General features: G+C 61.3%; 2 protein-coding genes across 2 annotated transcripts in view; one reads left to right on the top strand and one right to left on the bottom strand.

The window, feature by feature from the left end:
* PTCH2 (patched 2) overlaps positions 1–12,467 on the top strand; it is a 21,582-nt gene extending 9,115 nt beyond the window's left edge. The window contains 22 exon segments of the mRNA XM_048313100.1: positions 1,434–1,623; positions 1,741–1,810; positions 2,052–2,143; positions 4,103–4,298; positions 4,392–4,513; positions 4,785–4,932; positions 5,163–5,294; positions 5,374–5,529; positions 5,653–5,745; positions 5,832–5,957; positions 6,037–6,155; positions 6,263–6,668; positions 6,756–7,068; positions 7,329–7,471; positions 7,560–7,740; positions 8,203–8,486; positions 8,990–9,127; positions 9,253–9,395; positions 9,665–9,764; positions 10,168–10,413; positions 10,557–10,961; positions 11,065–12,467. Of these exon segments, the coding sequence (XP_048169057.1) occupies positions 1,434–1,623; positions 1,741–1,810; positions 2,052–2,143; positions 4,103–4,298; positions 4,392–4,513; positions 4,785–4,932; positions 5,163–5,294; positions 5,374–5,529; positions 5,653–5,745; positions 5,832–5,957; positions 6,037–6,155; positions 6,263–6,668; positions 6,756–7,068; positions 7,329–7,471; positions 7,560–7,740; positions 8,203–8,486; positions 8,990–9,127; positions 9,253–9,395; positions 9,665–9,764; positions 10,168–10,413; positions 10,557–10,961 (3,803 nt within the window). The 3' untranslated portion in view covers positions 11,065–12,467.
* BTBD19 (BTB domain containing 19) lies at positions 12,444–20,029 on the bottom strand. Its single transcript, XM_048313101.1, is given in 10 exon segments — positions 12,444–13,277; positions 13,405–13,530; positions 13,726–13,857; positions 14,181–14,249; positions 15,529–15,588; positions 17,099–17,152; positions 17,565–17,802; positions 19,784–19,893; positions 19,896–19,991; positions 19,994–20,029. Coding segments are annotated over 10 exon segments (1,056 nt in total). The 3' UTR covers positions 12,444–13,142.

Genomic DNA, 20,029 nt, shown 5'->3' with positions numbered 1-20,029 from the left:
TGGGTGCTGCTATCCCCTCTGACACACACACAAAAGCCGCGGCCATGTCCCCCCCTCCCTGTCCCTGGCACAACCTCTATCCCAACTGGCATCTGATGGACACCAGCTGCTCCCTGGCCCAGCCAGGAACAATAAAGATGCTTTGCCCTCCCCGTTCCCAAAAAGCAGGGGGAAAAAAAAAAAACCAAAACACCAACCCATATAATAAGTCATTAAAAGGGAAGATTCTGCTCCTTATTTGCGGTCTCACTATGGCCTCCTCGGTGCTGGCGGGGGGCCAGGCCCGCCGGGGCCCCCGCCTCTTGCTGAGGGAGCGTCCTGGTGCAGATGAATCGTGACCTCCCCCCGCTTTCCTGGGGCTGGGCAGGAGCTGGCCTCGCCCCTGCCAGCAGCACTGCCTTGAGATGCATCCCATGCTGGGCATCCTGGGGTACTCCAGTGGGTGGCACTGGGATGGAGGCTACACCCCAGATGTGCCAGGGCAGCATCCCTCCCACCCTGGGCAGGGGGCTGGGAGCAGGGCAGCCAAGTGCTGCACTTGGGAGGGGTCTCAGGATCCACTTCCCACCCTCCTCCGGGCTGTGTTGTCTCCCCTTTGCTACGCCAGGAGGGATGGGAGCCCCGCATTCGAAGGCGATGGGGACAACTGTCCCCGGGATGGTGCTCAGCCACACAAAATGCCATGCAGGGTTTGGTCCCAGCCCCAGCCACGTTGGCTGGGAGGGGATTCCTCTTCCACGCCGAGGCAGCCACAAATGAAGTCGGCGGCTTCAGCCGGAAACCTTGGCCCTGCTGTGCTTGGAGCTCTCCTGCTGCTGAAGGGGAACACATCCCAGAGCCTTGGCAGGGAAGAGTGATGTCTCCAGCACTACCTCTCTCCCCTGTCCCCAAACCTCTCGTGGGGCAGCCTACACCTGCAAGGACTTTGGGGTGCCTGCCTCTCCCTATACTCATTCCCAGCCTGCCTTGGGGTGCCATGCAGGAGCTGGGCTAGCTTGGGGTGCCCCCATTTTTGCTTCCTATGTTGTGGGCTGGTTTTGGGCATCTGCAGCACCCACCACAGTGCTCAGGTGGGAGTGGGCAGGTTGGGTCTGCTCTGCTTCACCAATCATCTGTCTGTGGATTTTTCCTGGGAAAAGCAAACTCAACAAGCTGTTCAGGTGCTGGGTACTGTGTTGGTGGGAAGGGGGATGCCTGGTCCAGTGTGTCCTCAGGTGGTCCCTGTTTGGATCCCTTGGGTGTGAGCACCCAGAGGATGCAGCAATTGGGGAACCCCACACCAAGAAGCCCCTGTGAGTTAATGTGGCACCACCTGATGCTGCGCGTCCTTGATTCTGCTCGTCCCATTCCCTGCTAGTGGGCAGGACAAATTGGTGGGATGGGGGCTCTGCCTGCCCTGGCACTGACAGGGCACATCATGGTCCCCTCCACAGCGGGCAGCCGTGTGAGCCAGGAGCTGCGCTACACCAAGGAGAAGTTGGGCGAGGAGTCCGTCTACACCTCCCAGATGTTGATCCAGACCCCGAAGAGGGATGGGGATAACATCCTGACGCAGGAGGCCCTGCAGCTCCACCTCGAGGCGGCCCTGGCTGCCAGCAAGGTTCAAGTCTCACTGTACGGAAAGTGAGTCCGGCTCCAGATGGGGGACGGGGACCCCCGCCGTGCCCGCACATCCCCCTACCCTTTGTCATGTCCCCGGTGGGATATGCCCATTCTCAGCTCCTCCTTCTGCCTTTCCAGATCGTGGGATTTGAACAAGATCTGCTACAAGTCGGGTGTCCCCATCATTGAGAACGGCATGATCGAGAGGGTAAGTGCTGGTCACAGATGGCCCCCCGGAGCCCCTGGGGGTGGCTGTTGACCCACGGGATCAGTCCATCAAAGAATGGCAGTGGACGGGCTGTGGTGGGGACAGGGCTTGTCAGCCCCAGGTGCTGTGAAAGCACTGCTGGCTGGATGTGGGAAGACCCAGGTCTGGGAGGCCCAGCAAGGCTGGGGGAGACTGGGGGATCTGATCCCTCCCTGCTGACCCCTTGCATCTCCTCCTACAGATGATAGAGAAGCTGTTCCCCTGTGTGATCCTGACACCACTGGACTGCTTCTGGGAAGGCTCCAAGCTGCAGGGAGGCTCAGCCTATCTCCCGTGAGTGTGTGTGTGGCACTGTCCTGAGGCATGGGAGGGCCATGGGTGGGAGCAGGAGCTGGGGATGCTGCCAAGGGGCTGTGCTTGACCTCCCTTTGCAGCTTGGCTCTGCCTGCTCTAAGGTGCCTCAGTGCTGCTGCAGCTTGTCCTGCTCAGCCCTAGGTTGGTCCCACCACCATTGCTGTCCTGCTGGGTCAACACCCTGGGGACGGGTCCCTGTCCTCCCCTGCCTGGCTTCGGTGGCACAGGTAGGGCTGCACTGCTGCAGGGGGGCTGCAGCCCACAGGCAGGAGCTGCCCATCCCTGCCATGCTGTGCTTTCCCACCAGCCAGGACAGTGGGGATGCGGGGACAGTGGCTGTGCTGCGGGCAGTCCCTGAGGCTGCTCTCCTGCCCCTGGCAGCGCTTTGTGGGTGCCACGATTGTGAGGGGGCACCCACACTCCTGAGCTGTGTCCAGGGGTGCGGAGGGCACAGAGTTCCTGGGCTGGGTGGCGAGTGACTCCCAGCCAGCTCCTCGCACCACGGTGGTGGGGCTGGGGACCCCGGGCTGGGCCGGGGGAGCCTCCCCCACATTCCTTCTGTTTACGGGTGTGTTTGTCCGGGAGAGCTGGGGCGGCTTGTGCATTGTCAGTAAACGCAGCCCTGTGCTTTCTCATGCTAATGCTGCTCTGAAAGCTGCCCCTTGCCAAATAGATGAAATAGTGGCCTTATTCAGGCTGCTGTGGATGGGAGGAGGGGAAAGGGGCCGCAGCATCCCCAGCCAGGACTAGGGGGCTGGTTTTGCCCCCCCAACACCTCAGGTTCTCCCCATCCCAGGCTGGGGAACTGCAGGGAGCAGGAGCAAGTGGGGCTGGGGTGTCTGTGCCCAACGGGATGCTGGTGGCATTGCCTGCCAGGGTGGGCAGCGTCCTGGGCCTGGGGTACATGGCAAGCAGGGTGGCACCAGAGCAGCGATGGGACTCAACTCTCCTTGAAGCCGAGTGAACGGGTGCCCGGGCGGGCACCCCGGCTGAGTGCCGGCCAGCCCATGGGGACTCGTCCCCCTTTTTAACGCCGAGGGGTGAGCAGGGCGGGAGCTGGGAGAACAAAGAGCAGCAATCTATGGAAAGACAAAGGGATTTGCCCTGGCTCAGTGAAGCAAGCGAAAGCAGATAAAAGGGGCTCTCTTTGGAAGCAGCAGCAGCTCCGGTTGGTATGTGGGAATCTCGAGCGGCCGGCTCTGGCCCAGCCAGCCTTCATGAATTATTAGGCTGTGTTTCTCCCCAGAGCCCACACTTGCTCGGGGCTTTTTCTTCCCCTCTTTGGAGCACTGGGCTGGGTTATTGGCTTTTTTGTGTGTCCTTTCTGTCCTAAAAAAGAAGCCAAGTGAGGCTGGAAGCTGGCCCCCAGCTCCCCAGGCTGGGGTGGAGGGAGCAGAGCATCTGCAGGCAATGGGAAAAACCCTTTTCCTGGGTATCCAAGTCCCGTGGGGTCCTGCTGGACCTCCAAGAACCTACTCCACACCCAGCACTGTGCTGAGCCCCCAGGACCTCTGCCGAGCCTTAAACTCCAGCCTGGGGAAAAATGGCAGGAAGGGCTGTAAGGGATACCAGGAGCTATTGCCTGCCTGCTCCCCTCTATCAAGATGTTAGCCCACGGGCAGTAATCGGCCTGACTGCTCACACAAAGCGGGGCCAGGCAGCAGGGCCGGCTCCCCCCGCTTTGTCCCGGACTAACAGGATCAGGCACGCTACTTGACTCGGGGCATGGCCCGCTGCGGCGCACAGGGCACGGGGGATGCTGTGGGCGGCCCCGGGAGGGGGTAAGGGATGCGCTGGAGACTGATGCTGCTCGTCTGCATCCTCACATCCTGCCTTTGAGGGCATCCCCAGCATCCACAGGATGGGTTGGCAACGGTGGTGGTGGTACTGCATGTGGTTTTGGCATCCCCCATGACCCCAGTGCTGCTCTCTGCCCAGGGGCCGCCCAGACATCCAGTGGAGCAACCTGGACCCTCTGCAGCTGATGGAGGAGCTGGGGCAGTTCACATCCTTGGAAGGCTTCAAAGAGCTGCTAGACAAGGCAGAGGTGGGACAGGCTTACATGGAGCGGCCCTGCCTGGACCCCCAGGACCCCCAATGTCCCCCCAGTGCCCCCAACAAGCAGAGCCAGCAGGTGGGTCACAGTCCATGAGGACCAGCATTGGGTGTGGGGGCTTACTGCTCTCCTGCCTGCCCCACGATCCTGACACCTCCCCTCCACCTGCAGAGCCCCGACATCCCAGCTGAACTCTCGGGGGGCTGCCACGGCTTCTCCAGGAAGTTCATGCGCTGGCAGCAGGAGCTGATTTTAGGCGGCACAACCAAAGACTCCCAGGGCAAGCTGCTACGGTGAGAGCTGCTGTGGTGTGGGCATCCCCAGGCACAGGGCAGGACACCTGCCCTGGCTGCAGGAGGGGCTGTGGGGCTGTCTGGGAGGTTGATGTGTGGGGCCAGTGAGCAAGGCAGCACTTTGGAGCAAGGCCGGGCAGGGGGGCAGGATGCCTGGGTCCTCTCCTGGGTGTCTGTGATGGGGATGGGTGCTGTGGGGTGGGGGATGGACCCATTCCTGCATCCTGGGGCGCTGCAGCCGGTCCCAGCGAGGTGCGTGCCTGTCCCCCAGCGCCGAGGCCCTGCAGACCATGTTCCTCCTCATGAGCCCCCGGCAGCTCTATGAGCACTTCAAGGATGACTACGAGATCCATGACATCAGCTGGAGCGAGGAGAAGGCGGGAGCCATCCTGGAGGCCTGGCAGAGGAAATTTGTGGAGGTGAGCACCAGGAACAGCCCCCACATGGGGCTGGGCAGGAGTGAGCCTGTGCATGGCGTCCCTCTGTGCCCAGGTTTTCATGTGGCCAGAGGTCCTGGCACTACTCTCTTGTGGTCCGGTGGGTCCCTGGGGACTGTCAGTGGCGATGCTGACACCCTGAATGGCTCTGGGGTGGGTGTACTGTAGAGCAGGGGGGTCCTGACTCCTCTAATGGGGTGCACCTCTGGCAGCTGGCACAGGACTCCATCCCTCCCAACGCCACACAGAGCGTCCACGCTTTCTCCACCACCACGCTCAACGACATCATGAAGTCCTTCTCTGACGTCAGCGTCATCCGGGTGGCTGGGGGCTACCTCCTCATGGTGCGTGTGCCCCTTCTCTCAGTCCTCCGCCAGCCCTCCACCACCCCCCTCTCCCTGCTAACCCACTGTGCTCTTCCAGCTGGCCTACGCCTGTGTCACCATGCTGCGGTGGGACTGCTCCAAGTCCCAAGGGGCTGTGGGCCTGGCTGGGGTCCTGCTTGTGGCTCTCTCCGTTGCCTCTGGCCTGGGGCTTTGCTCACTGCTGGGCATCTCCTTCAATGCAGCCACCACCCAGGTATGTGCTGGGGGAAGAGCTGGGTACTGTGAGGTGGGCAGGACCCTGGGGGCTCTGGGGTAGTCAAGTCTCCTCTCAAATGGTGGCCATGTCCCTCTACTGACACCAACTGCTCTGTGGCAGGTCCTGCCCTTCCTGGCCCTTGGCATTGGGGTGGATGACATGTTCCTCTTGGCTCACGCCTTTACTGAGACGAGCCAGCACATCCCCTTCAAGGTGAGCACTGAGCACTGCCCGGGGGCTTCTTGGCTTCCTCCTGCCTCCCTATGGTCCCTCTCACCACGCCTTCTCTGTCCCTGCAGGAGCGGACGGGCGAGTGTCTGAAGCGCACGGGGACCAGTGTGACTCTCACCTCTGTCAGCAACATGATCGCCTTCTTCATGGCAGCCCTGGTGCCTATCCCTGCCCTGCGCGCCTTCTCTCTCCAGGTAGAGCCATGGTCCCTTTCCAGGGGATGGGAAGGGATGGCTGGACTCTGCTCTGATGTGTGTCCCCCAATACCGGCAGGCTGCAGTGGTTGTGGTGTTCAACTTCGCCATGGTGCTCTTTGTTTTCCCTGCTATCCTGAGCCTGGACCTGCACCGCCGGGAGAAACGCCGGCTTGACATCCTCTGCTGCTTCTACAGGTACCAGCACCGGGCTGGCTGGGATGGGTCTGACCCCAGTGTTCCCTCTGTCACTGGGGTGACTAAACATCTCCTTCTCTCTCTGCTCCTTCACTCTCTCCATGCAGCCCTTGCTCCTCACGGGTCATCCAGATCCAGCCCCAAGAGCTTGCTGACGCCAACGACAACCATGCTTGCCACCCGTCTCCTTATGGGCACCCTGGCATGGCCACCAGCACCCAGATCACCACCACTGTGCAAGCCTTCACCCGGTGTGACCCCTCAGGCCACCACATTGTCACCGTCCTGCCACCCACCTCCCAGGTGTGCACCTCACCTGCTGTCCTCCTGCCGCACACTGACCCCTTGGGCTCGCAGGTCTTCGCCCCATCCAGCTCCACCCGGGATCTGCTGTCCCAGCTGGATGAGGCCAAGGGCGGGCGGGAGTGTGTCCCCCTGCCCTTCTGTCGCTGGAGCCTCGCTGACTTTGCCCGGGAGAAGTACGCCCCGCTCCTCCTGCGCACCCGGACCAAGGTGAGGTGGGGGCGGCCCTGGTGGTGGTGCCACTCCAAGCAGGTGGGTGGCACAGGATCCTGCCTGACCCGCCTTCTGTCCCCACAGGCGGTAGTGGTGGTGCTGTTCCTGGCACTGCTGGGACTGAGCCTCTACGGCACCACCATGGTGCATGATGGCCTCTACCTGACGGACATCGTGCCACGGGACACCAAGGCGCACGCTTTCATCTCGGCCCAGTTCAAGTACTTCTCCTTCTACAACATGTTCATTGTCACTAAGGGTGGCTTCCATTACCCGGGTGCCCAGGCTGCCCTGCTGAGTCTGCACCAGGCCTTCAGCACTGTCAAGTACGTGGTGCGGGAGGGCAACCGCGACCTGCCCAAAATGTGGCTCCATTACTTCCAGGACTGGCTACGAGGTGAGGGACATGCCTCTTCTCCATGACCTCCCCTGCCTGACAGTCCTTTCCCCAGCCTGCATGCTCCCCACTGGCCTGGGAATGCCTTCCCTTGTGTGCAGTACCCTGGGGAGTGTGGTCCCAAGGTGCCCAGCACTGGAAGCTGAGCCCTGAGGTTTCTGTGTGCCCATCCCTCTGGCACCACACTCCCTGGGTCACATGGGGTGGTGTGCAGGGTGGTGTGTCCCCAGGGATACTCATCCCCCATGCTGCATCCCCAGGGCTCCAGGCCACCTTCGACAGGGACTGGCAGGCCGGGCGCATCACCCATGACAGCTACCGCAACGGCTCCGAGGATGGGGCACTGGCCTACAAGCTCCTCATCCAGACTGGCAACAAGAAGGAGCCCTTCAACTTCAATCAGGTGAGTAGTGACAGGGCTGGGCTGACTGGGCTGGGGATGACTCCACCCCAGCTGCCCAGCTCATGCCCGCTCCTGGTCTTTCCTGTAGCTGACCACGCGGCGGCTGGTGGACGAGAATGGCATCATCCCCCCTGACACCTTCTACATCTGCCTGACAGTGTGGGCCAGCAACGACCCCCTGGGCTTTGCCGCCTCCCAGGCCAACTTCTACCCCCCACCCCCTGAGTGGATTCATGACAAGTACGACACCACGGGCGAGAATCTGCGAAGTGAGTGAGCATGGTGGGCTCCCCAGTGCCCCTCTGCCCCCAGCATCCTCCTGCAGAGTACCCCACTCCGTACACCTTTTTGCCCTGAAGGGAAACCCCCCACATCCCTTACTCCATCAGGTAAACTGCCTTGCTTCCACATGCTTCACCTTCGTCCTCCTGCACCCCACGCCCTGAGCATCCCACCATAAATTCCCTGTGCCCTTAGCAACATACCCCTGCTCCAGCCCATGAGCATCTCACTACAAAGAGTAAGCTGCTAATGCACAAAAATCCTGCAGGCAGAGAAATGCCCTCCACCTTGACCCCAGTCTGTTCCCTACACACTCCCCAGGCCTGTGTTACCCAGCCAGGCATCAGGCTGCCCAAGCTGCACTCAGGCTGGTGTGACTGTGGTGCTCTCGTGCTGCCTGTACACCCATACTGCCTGTACCCTCATACTGCCTGTGATTTCCTCACCAGTCCCAGCAGCCCAGCCGCTGGAGTTCGCCCAGTTCCCTTTCTACCTGAGCGGGCTGCGTCGCACATCTGACTTTGTGGAGGCAATTGAGAGCGTACGGGCCATCTGCCGAGAGGCTGCCCAGCGCCACGGCGTGCTGAGCTACCCCAGTGGCTACCCCTTCCTCTTCTGGGAGCAGTACATTGGCCTGCGGCACTGGTTCCTGCTGGCCATCAGCATCCTGCTGGCCTGCACCTTCTTCGTCTGCGCCCTGCTGCTGCTCAACCCCTGGACCGCCGGCATCATCGTGAGTACGCACCCTGATGCATGGGGATGGTCCTGATGGGTGGGGTCGGGGGCATCCAGCCTTTCTCCCATCCTGCTGAGTGTCCCTGAGTACCTGCTTCATGGGAATTGGGTGATGGAGTGGGCAGGGGCACCCTGGGGGGAAGGGATGCCCATATGGGAGTGGCAGTAGGTGGGGGACTCTGTATGGAGGGATCAGTTATATCATCGACGAAGGGAACAGGGGGCCCTGGATACATCCAGGTAGAAGAATGTGAGGGGAACACCCATAGGGAGGGGTCAGGGAACCCGTTATGAAGGAAATGTGTGTAGTGGGCAGGGGTTTGATGACATCCATGCAGAGCAGGGTGAGGGCTATGCCCAGAAAATGGGACAGAAGGACACCCCAAATAGAGGGAAAAGGGTCAGTGAGGTGAGGCTGCCCTATATGGAGTAGGATCAGGTTTGCCAGGGAGAGGGGACAGCCAGTCAAAGCCATCCCTCACTGACCCCACCACCCTCCAGGTCTCCATCCTGGCCATGATGGCTGTGGAATTGTTTGGCATCATGGGGCTGATGGGCATCAAGCTGAGCGCCATCCCCGTGGTCATCCTCATCGCCTCGGTGGGCATTGGTGTGGAGTTTACAGTCCACGTGGCCCTGGTGAGCACAGGCAGATCCCAGTTTCCACTCCCTGGCACCCTCATCCCCTTGGCCATGTGCTGATGGATGGCCCATCATGGGTGGCACACGGGGACAGCTCTGCATGACATTTCCATCCCACTCAGGGATTCCTGACAGCTGCGGGGAGCAGGAACGTACGCTCAGCCGCAGCACTGGAGCACACTTTTGCCCCTGTGATGGATGGTGCTGTCTCCACCCTCCTGGGTGTCCTCATGCTGGCTGGTTCTGAGTTTGACTTCATCATGAGGTGAGCACTGAAGAAAGATAAACCAGCCACTTGCTGCCCGACAAAAGCCTTGGCAGTGGGGGCTGGTAGGTGGGGCAGCCTCCCGTCTGGTGGTGGGGATGTGGGGCAGCTGGGGAGGATGTCTTGCTGGGGACTTCCATTCCATCTTGCCTGGAGGCTGGGGGAGACATGGCAGGGCCAGGGTGTGTGGCATGGGAAGCCATATTTGGGATAGGATGTGGTTCATGATGGCTGTGCCTGCTTACCCCATGTGCCTGTGGCCCCATCAGGTATTTCTTTGCGGTGCTGACCATCCTGACGCTGCTGGGGCTGCTCAATGGGCTGGTGCTGCTGCCCGTCCTGCTCTCTGTCATCGGGCCACCCCCTGAGGTACAAGACCCCTCCATTCTGCCTCTCCCTGGTCCTTCCAACCCTGTACCCACCTCTCTCCATCCCCCCATTGCCCCTCTCCCTGCACACCTTTCACCCTTTATCCATCTTTGCCTTGTCCAGTCCCAACCTCATCTCGAACCCACCTCAGTCCTTCCATTGCCCGGTACCATCCCTCCTTTACCTAATCCTTTCTCTGACCCATATCCTACTTGCCCCATACCTACCTGACCCTATTCCGGCCCCATCCCACACTCAACTTCCCCCATCCCTCCCTGATCCATTTGACCCCATCCCTGCTTCACCTGGTATCACCTGCATCCCCATCCTCACATCAACCCATACTCCCTACTTCTCCATACTCCTCTGTCCCTGGCTCCTCTGACCTGTCTTCTCTCCCCAGGCATCCCTGGTGGATAATGGCCCCTGCCTACCCCCACCGGAGTCGGTACCCCCATGCCTGGGCCCTGGGGCAGTGTATGTCCGGCGCGCTCCAGCCTGGCCCGCCACCTTCCCTGAGGCCTCGGACACAGAGCACTACACGGAGAGCGTGGGGCCAGGCAGCCCACGGGGACCCTTCATCGTGCCCCCTGCCCCGGCACACATCCTACTGGAGGCTGGCAAGGACCCCAGCTTCCCCCGCATCACCGTGAGTGTCTCTGCCCATTGTGGCATTGCCAGCTCCCCTGCATCCCCAGGGAGAGGGTCATGGATAGAGCTGGGGGACAGGGGCTGGTGGTGTTGCCAGAGGGATGCTCACATTCATCCTCATGCTTCACGTTCCCCCTCCAGGTGCTGAAGCCCTACAAGGACAGCCTGGAGGTTCAGGGGAAGAAAGAGGCTTCTGGCCCTCAGCCTGCAGCCCCCCTGCCCTTCGGGGAGCCGTGCACCACACTGCCCCGAGAGCACCCGCAGCCCGGCCCGCCGGGCACCCGGCCAGCCCCCCCCGCAGCCCTGCCCACCTACAGCACCCACCTGCAGGGTCCTGCCGGCAGCTACACCACCGTCACGGCCACTGCATCGGTGACGGTGGCCCTACACCCCACACTGCCTGGCTCCTACCCCAACTTCAGCCCTGAGGGCTTCACCAGCAGTGAGCGGGACTGCCTGGACGAGCCCAGCACCAGTGGCACTGCTGTGCCTGACACCTTTGAGATGCAGAACATGGGACACCACGGGGCAGGTGCCCGGCGCTAGGTGAGCTTGGGGACACCCTACCCAGGGCTGGTGTATGGCAGCGTGGGGGTGTGAGCTGGGTGTGGAGGGATCCAAGTGACCTCCCGAATCTCTCTCCCTGCAGATTGCTGGTTCCTGGGCAGAGCATCTCCCCAGCACCCGGTGGGCACAGGAGGGTGCAGAGCGGGGTCGCCCGCGTCGTGCTGCTAATTGCCGGAGTGGTCGTGGCCGAGGAGGACCGGCCCCCCTGCACCCTGCACCGGGGCTTGGCAGGGCAGGCTGGCACTTCTATGCAAGCTGTGTGCAGGTCACTCCGTGCCCGCGTGTCCCTCACCTGAGGCTGTACCGTTGGTGCCATGTCTCGTCACCCAGGGCTTGGGGTTATCCTGCCCTGGGCTTGTTGCCCCCCAGAAATGGAAGCACTAACTCCCCCCTCTGTTTCTGGAGCTGCTGGCAAGGTGGACTTGGTGCCATGCCAGCTCCCCCTCTGTGGGGTCACTGCCTGCTCCCCATCACCTCCTCCCGGGACCACCCATCCCGGGCCATGAGCTGGGGTACCCCAACAGGGTGCCCTGATGCCCCCTGTCCCGATAAGGGGGCAGCCCCAGAGCCAGCTATGCCCTGGCATGCCATGGGCAAGGCCTGGGGTGGGCACCCTCACCTTTATTTATTGCAAAGGGAAACTATCTATAGAGAGATATATATTTTTAAGCTTATTTTAAAAGATTTATTTCTCAGCCTACAGCCTCGCCTGGCTGCCCAGGGTGCAGGCAGGGAGCGGGCAGACCCTTTGCCCACTGGAGGCAGCAGGAACCCAGGGGCACAGACCTGTTCGTGCCCCCACTCCACGGGCAGCTCACCCCTTCCAACATGCTAGTCCGTGCCTCAGTTTCCCCAGCGGCAAGGATGGGAAGGCTGGAGATCATGGATGTGCCACAGTGGAGAAAGGGAGCCTGTTGCTCCCCAAAGCACAGGCGGGGTTTTGGAAGGGGGAGATCCTTGGAGTGGTCCTTGCTGCGCCAAGCCCCTGAGCTGTCCCATGATCACAGCCCCCCCGTGTCACACTCGTGCTCTGCCCAGGGGATGGCACAGGCTTGAGCACGCACAGGACAGTGCACGCTGATGTGGGCTCCCACGGTGCCACCAGGCACATCTTGCTGGGAAACCGTATTTCTCACCGTGTCCCCGTGCAACGGGGCTGTCCCTGCAGCCAGCCCCTGTCCCCATCCCCATCCCCATCCCGGGCACCGTCCGCGCCGTTACCCAGCACTTTAACTCCAGCGGTGTTTGCTGTGCCTGCGGCCCCAGCCCCCCCAGCCCCCCAACACTGCCGCTGAGCAGGGGTGGCCTTGGGGACCCTGTCCCCGTGCCAGGCGTGGGCACGGCGGGCAGCCCTTCCCCCCCAACACGCCATCTAAGTTATTTATATCAAAAAGAGCAAAGGTTTATTTTTGTAGTTTGTACAGGCGGTAGTGGGGACCGAAGGTTTATTTTTAAAGAGTAAATATATATATTATATATAAATTACCTGCTGTGTCCGGCCCTTTCTCCTGGGGAACACAGCTGGAAGGGGGGTATGTGTGCTTGAGACAGACCCAGCTCTGTGAGCACACACACGATGGGGGGTGCAAGGGGGGGCTGCACACCGTGTGTAGAGTGTGTGTGGCACATGGGGGGCTGGCAGCCTGTCCTACGTGTGTGTGGCCTGCTGGCAGGGCTTGGGGGGCGCGGGGGATGGGAGCCTGTCGGTGCGGCGGTGCGTGCAAAGATGCCCGCGTGTCCCCTCCTACCTGCCCGCCTCCAAGCCCCAGGGTCCCCGTGCCCTTGCCCGGGCAGGTGCCGGATCCCTCTCCCGCTGCAGCATGGCCCCGCTGCCGGGGGAGGGCAGCACGGCCGCGGGGAAGGGGAAGCTCATCTTGGGTCCCCATCCCGCAGGGATCCCTGCAGCCCCGACACCCTGGGGTCACTGCCTGGGCCGCCTGCAGTGTCCTTGCACCCATCACATAGCCCAGATCTACCATACCCACCGCCCCTACATCACTTTCTGGGGTGACCCAGGCATCCTGCCCTGGCCCTAACGCTGTGACATGGGACAAAGCACCTTATCGATGCTCTTGGCCGCAGAAGCATCCGTGCCCAGCCCCCACACCCTGCTCCGCTGCAGAGCCCCTGGCTGGGCTGGACAAAACTCGTTGCCAGCTCCTACTTGGCGTGTGGCTCGAGGTGACGGTGATGGTCACGGGGCCGCGTGCCCCGGCGGGGACGGCAGAGGTGGGAGGGCACCCCACTGCCCTTCCTCAGTGCGTGGGCACGCCAGGCTGCCGCGATGTTCTCCACCTGTGGGGATGGGGAGAGGGATGAGGGCATCAGCATGGCCACAGCATGGTCCTCCCCAGCCCATCCTGCAGCATCCTCCAGCCCCTGGAGGTCAGTCAGGAGACCCTGCAAACAGTCAGCAGCTCACCGGGATGAGGAGGTCCTGCTGGTTGTAGCTCTCCAGTGTCACCAGTTCGCTGGGTGCCAGCAAGGGCAGACGCAGCTCCCTCACGGGCAGGGCAGCCACCTCTGGCACCGGACGCTCCAGGACAGCCTGTCAGACAACAGGATGTGAGGGATGAGGCTGGTGATGTCCTAGGCACCAAGGAAGGCAGGGGCCTGGGGGGAGTGACACAGCTTCTGTGTGTATCACAGACCCCTGGGCTCAGGGGAAGGGTGCCTACATTCCCAGCCCAGGCTGGTGGGGGCCCAGGCACCCCTGGGTGGTCCCTGCTTGTGCGACACTCACCGAGCTGACGTGTGCCCACTCCCGCACAGCCTGCACCAGGTCCAGCTCGTCCACAGCCAGGCGGTCACTGCGCAGCACCCGCGCCAACACCACGTCGGAGAGCTCACGGAAGCCCTGTGTCCGCACCACTGCCTGCCAGCACACCACAACACCGGGCACTGGAACCAGGACCCCACACAACCACCACCCCCATCCATCAGACACATCCTGGTGCAATCCCTGCCTGGCACCCCAGCATTCCCCAACCCAAACTCCAATCCCCTGGCACTCCAGTACCCCCCAGCCTGCCTCTGCCCGTCATGCAGCATCTTCTCTCCAAACACCCTTTGCTCCCCTCCCAGCCTCCAGGCATCCCATCCTTAGGGGCCCTGCTCCCTCGCCTCATGCAGTGTTCTCCATGCCATGCGCCCCGCCATGCCCTGGGGTACCCCACACCATGCTCCCCCATCACGTACCGCAGTGCAGCCCTCGATGAAGGCCAGGCAGTGCTGCTGGAGGTCCACCTGCCCATAGGTCACCGCAGCCTGTGAGACAACACAGACACTGCAAAGGGGTCCAGGGCAGGAGGGACTCCCTGCCAAAGCCCTACAGAAACATGGGCACTCTCAGGGACACAGGTGAGGCAGACATCCCTCTGGGTTGGGTACCATGGTAAGAGTGTAGGGAGGAAGGGATGCCAAGGTCCCCTCCTTTTCTGGCCTACGCCACAACAAATGTTCTGGTGGCTCTAACGCCCACAACGGTCACCCAGTCCCACCCTCAGCAGCACGTGTGATTTTCCACCACTGCTCAGGGACATCACACAGCCCACAGTGGGGGAGAGGCCCTGGTGTTGTTCTCACAAGGTCACGCTGCAGGCATGTGAAACCATCAGTCCCCAGTGCTCCTTGTGTGGGCACAGGGTCAGCTTAAAGCACCCCCACAAGTGCCCCAGGCCAGCTGAGGTGCCAGCCCCAGCATGACCCACAGCTGCCATCCCTCACTGCAGCAGGACTTTGGGGTTGCTCCCATTTTCTCCTGGCTCTACTGAGCAACGCTTGTCCCAGGGCTGGCATGGCCCATCTGGTTACCAGGAGGGCATGTCCCTACCCCCCACAGCAGTGTGTGGGGTACTCAGGACCAGCACAGGCAGGGTGAACATCACCTCCCCCTCCACCACAGCAGGGGACCAGCACTGACGTAAGTGGGGAGGGAAGGCAAGCTGTTTTCTTCAGGTTTGTTTTGTTCCGGGGTTTTGGGGTTTCTTGTTTTGTTTCCTCTGGACCAGTTTTAGCTCTGTTTATGTCGCAGTGGTCTGGCATCACATCTGGCTGGAGCTCTGTGTTCTGGGGCAGGCACCTCACCCCAAGATTGTTTCAGCTCATGGGAGATGAAACAAATCCCCCTTCTCAGGGGAGCAGCCTTGGTCCCACAAAGTAGCATGGCCAGGGCCATTAGGATCTTCCCAAGGCTATTTTTAGGTGCCTCACCTCTCAGCAGGGGTTTTGGGACTGGCTCCCCAAAACCCAGTGCCTCCCAGTTTCATGCAGATGATGACAAAGCCCTAGCACTGGGGAGTTCTGGCCAGCCCTGCTCAGGGCAGTGTGAAGACACTTCTCTGCTAGGCTCTGGTGGCCCCACTGTCCCTTGCTTCCCTGGTATAATCCCAGTGGTCTGGGAGCTGGCAGGGCAGCTGCCAGGCCAGGGGCAAATGGGAAATCCAGCCCACTGTCCAGCTGAGAACAGGAGGGTCAAGTCTGCTCCTGCCCCAAAATTGTACAGGTTATTTTTAACCCTTTGTGACCCTTCCGGTGTCACTCTCACCTGCAGGGCCTCGCAGACCTGCTCCACACTCAGTGTGTCCTTGATGAACTTGACACAGAGCTGGAAGGCAGACAGAGAGAGGGTGGGCAGAGGGAGGGACACAACCCTGCCATCCGCCCACACAACTGTCAGCATCCCCTGAGCCCCCAACACATGGAATGTGGCACCTCCAGCCCCTCAAGGGTTTCATAAGCAATGGCCTGTGGGATGAGGTCTTGCAGTGTGGATGTGGGCAGCCAGCTTGGCCACTGATGGAGCCAGGGACCAAGATTGATGTGACCAAACCCAGCCAATCTGACAGCCCCAGGCAGGTCCCCAAACCCTGTCTACAAGTGCTATCTATGTCCTGCCACAGGGCACAATCCTGGTGCCAGCTGCAGTGCACTGAGTGACCTCAGCTTTGCCCCAGCCCTGCCTGCCAGCTGTGCTCTGGCTGTGACTGCTGGGGGACCCGCATCTCCAGCTGCATCCCATACAACGATGATGCAGGTGGGATGCAGCCAGACCAGCACGTTTATCAGTGAGTGGGATATCTCTCCTGCCTATCTCAGCTGCCTACCAGAATCTCTGGGAAACCCAAGGGGATGTGACATGCAGGGAGGAGCTGGCACATGGGGCAGAAGGGCCCTGAGTCATTGGCAGGAGGGATATGAGGTCACCCTGCAGCTGGGCACACTGCCATGGTTTCCCCAGCTGTCCTTGGTCAGCCCCTTTCCCTCCCATCCCTCCTCTATGCAGGTCATCCCCCTCAGGATGCATTTGCTGGGGGGTGAGGTGTGACTCATGTGACAGGAGCACTAGATCCCCCTTTCTGCTATACCCCTTATATTCCTTCCCTGCCCAGACAGCTGTTTGACAGCCCTGTGCCACATCTGGGTTTTTGCTGAGCTTGTTCCCACAGGTCCCATCCCACTGCCCTGGCAGAGAGGAGCCCATGATTCCTCAGCTCCTGAGGTACTTTCCCGGCACGACAGGGAGGGAGGGGAAGTTCTGGGTGTGAGATGGCAAGTCACGTGTACAGCCAGGCTGTAATTCAGGAATCAGGTTGATGACGTGGCCTGGCTGTCCTCCCCAACACCGAGCTGGTCCAGCTCCCTGCCCCCTCCTCATCCAGCTCCCACCCTTCCTCTCTGCTCCCTGCTGCCTTCCCTAAACCTTCCCACCCGAAGCAGCATCCCCTTGGCAGCACCACAGCTGGGGTGCTGACTGCGCCCAAGGATCAGGGCTCTCTTTAACTGCATCATCCTGTCAGATGACCGGAGATCATGCGTGGGTGATGGCACAGGGGCTTTCCTTCTGACCTTTGCTATGCAGGAGATGTGAAACTCCATGTCCTTCCCCATGATTTCTCGGGATTCCCCTGTGGGATTCCCAGCCGCTGCTGCACCCTCCCAAGGGGGATCCCACTGGAGAGACCTTCCAGGATCGAGAAGCAGGGCCAAGCCTGCATGATGCACCATGGTGCTTTCCTCAGAGGCACCTCCAGCTACCAGCCATGCAGGGATCATCTTGGGGTGCTGCCCAGTCCGGGGACACTCAGGGACCACTGCCCCCAGCCTAAGGGTCATACCTTGCACAGGTCCTGCAAGCCGTACTCCACTGATGAGGTCAGCACCTCCAGAGCCTGCAGGCAAGGGGGACCTTGTGAGCATCAGTGTGCAGGGGCATGGATGGGCAGAGCAGCCCAGGGTAAAGGGCAGGTGTGCTCCTGCCTCCGTGGGAGCTCTCGAGTGGTGCATGGATGATAAAGCTGCTGCATGGAGAAAAATTTAGGTCTCCTGCTGTGGTGTCCTCATTCCCACCATCCAGGGTGTGCACAGCCAGATGTCCCAGGGCTGGGACAAGGTGCTCTGGACACCCCACTGTGCTGGGTTGAGACCCCACACATTCATTGCACTGTTATCCAGCCAGAGAACATCACACAGACCATCTCCTCCAACTTTAGCACACCCAGAGCTGCAAAGCACCCCCTTCCCCTGCATCCCCCTCTTGTCCCTCCCATGTCCATCGCCCCCACCAGCCCCATCCCCACTCACGATGTGACTGTTGAGGGTGACACTGTTGGTGTAGAGGAACTCGATAACAGCCAGGAAGACCTCAGGCTGCACGTTGCCCAGGATGAAGGGGCCCTGGGGTGGGACGCTGCTGGAGGAGTCCTGGCTGCCCACTGGCGCCTGGCTGAGCATCCCGCGGAACGCCTGGCAGCGGCACGCCAGCACACAGCGGTGCGCAAACACCTTCTGCTGCTCCCGGCCCACCACAAACATCACATCACTGCGGGGGAGAGGGGACTGTGAGGGACACACTGCCTGGAGAGCAAGGGCACAGCCTGCCCTGGGCTGGGACAGGGCACACAGGAAGGGACCTGCTGAGTGCCTGTCGCAGTGGGGCAGTACCCTTTAATTTTAACCCAGGGGTTTGTCCCAACAGGGGCACAGAGGAGAGACCTTGTTGGCGGCTCTTTCCAGTTATTTGAATGCTGCAGGCAAGGTGAGCAAGACAGGTCCTCTGGCAAGCACGGAGAGCCCTAGGTACTGGCACAGAGAGCCCAGGGTGCTGGCACTGAGCAGGGCAGAGAAAGGCAAGGACAGCTGGAGAAAGTGACTTTCTCTTTTGGCACAGCGGAGCCAAGGCAAGTGTGGCTGTCACCGGGATCAGCCTCCTTGACTCATGGGAACTGACTCATCATCTCAGGGATTCGAAGCCTCTGGCATAGCTGCCAGCACGGCTGGCACTGGCCCAGCACGGCAGCCTGTGGCACACACTGGGGCACAGGGCCCATCCTGTTGCCCTGATCCCCTATAACACTCCTCTCCCTAAAAGGGTTTCCCAGCTCCATGGCCCCAGGAAAGGGGGGCAAGATCAGGGGAAAGGAAGCAGGCAAAGGAGAGGGAGTCTCCAGCATGTGTGCACCTGTGGCCATGGCCCATCCATCCCCTTGTCCCTTCCTCCATCCCAGCAGGCCAATGAGCAGAAGGTGCCACCCAAATTCTGGCTGCCATGAAGACATGCACAAATCCATGGCCTGACCCTCAGAGTGCCCCACAGGGAGGTGGATGTGCCCACCAGAAGGATATCTGGGCCATCCCAAGTGTCTACCAGGAGACATACAGCTGGGGCAGGATGGGTGGTGTGAGCAGAGCCTGATGGGGCCTCCATGACTGCTACTGCAAGGGGGACCGTGATAAACTGTTCTGTGGTTGAGGTCCACAGGCCAAGAGGGGCAGGATACAGGCTGTGAGATGTGGGATGCCAGCTGTGATTATGGCATGCAAGGTCTGGGATGCAGGACACAGGCTGCAGGATGGGTGCGGGATGAAGGTTGCAGGATGTGGGATGCAGAACAAAGGCTACAGAGTGTAGGCTGTGAGGTACAGACTGTAGGAGAAAGCATGCAGGATGTGGGACGAAGTAGATGGATGAAGACACAGATTTCAGGTTGCAGGATGCAGATTGCAGGACGTTAGATAAGGGCTGCGGGTTGCAAGATGCGAGCAGCAGGACGTAGGCTGAGAATGACCAGGCACTGCCAGCCACTCCCCCACTGCCTGGTGCTGTGGCTGGGGAGTTTTCACTGGGATTTCTCTTCTGGGTGGCCAAAAATTTCAGCAGGAATGGGGATTTCCTTAGATAGCTCTGGTGTTCCTTAGATAGGCAGGGCAGGCCTCAGCAGGAAGCGGGCGAAGAGGACTACAGCCAGGCAGGACATACCATGGAGGTGAGGGAAGCCAAGGCAGCATCTCCATCTCTGCTCCCTGCTCTGGCAAGAGGTAGCAGGAATGCCAAACCCTGTGAGGAGGGATGGCTAGGCTGGCGAATGCCCTCCAGGGAGGTTGGAGTAAAGCACCAATGAAGCCAGGTGGGAGAGGAACTGAGCAGGGAGGAAGCTGCCCCTGGGGAGTTCAGTGGATGCAGCACCCCAATTCCTGGCACGGGCAGGAGCTCCAGCACAGGGTTTATCCAGGGACACTGCCTTGCCCTGCTGGCACCATGCCTAGGGACAGAGGGGGTCTGGGCACACCCGGGAACTTTCCCTCCTCCTGAGAGATGATGGTTGTCCAGGGTGGGCTACACCTGGGCAACCCTGCACTCCTGTTGTCATGCGGGTATGTGGGGAGTGCCGCACAAGCCACGTCGGCCCCACCAGCTGCCCGGGGCTCCCCGAGGGAGAGCTCGGGGCTGCGGGAAAACAGCACGGAGCAGCCGCCGGGGGTTCCGCGTGGCTGGGGGGAGGCGGCACGGCCCGGGCCCTCACCTGAACTGGGGGTTGTTGACCAGGGTGCGCAGGGCAGCGGTGAAGGCGGCCACGTCGCCCTGCAGCCGCGCCGAGCAGGGTCCGGCCATGGGCTGCCTCAGGGAGCGCGGCGGCGGAAGGCGGTGCGGGCAGGCGGGACGGGGCTGGAGGATGGCGGGAGGGAATCTGGAGGCTGTCGGGAGGCCGGCCAGCCTGGGGAGGCCGCAGGGAGGAAGCCAGCACGCTGCGTCGTACGACACGGCCCAT

The sequence above is a fragment of the Corvus hawaiiensis genome, chromosome 9 (genome assembly GCF_020740725.1).
Source record: "Corvus hawaiiensis isolate bCorHaw1 chromosome 9, bCorHaw1.pri.cur, whole genome shotgun sequence".
NCBI lineage: Eukaryota > Metazoa > Chordata > Aves > Passeriformes > Corvidae > Corvus > Corvus hawaiiensis.
This window is presented reverse-complemented; position numbering and strand designations above follow the sequence as displayed.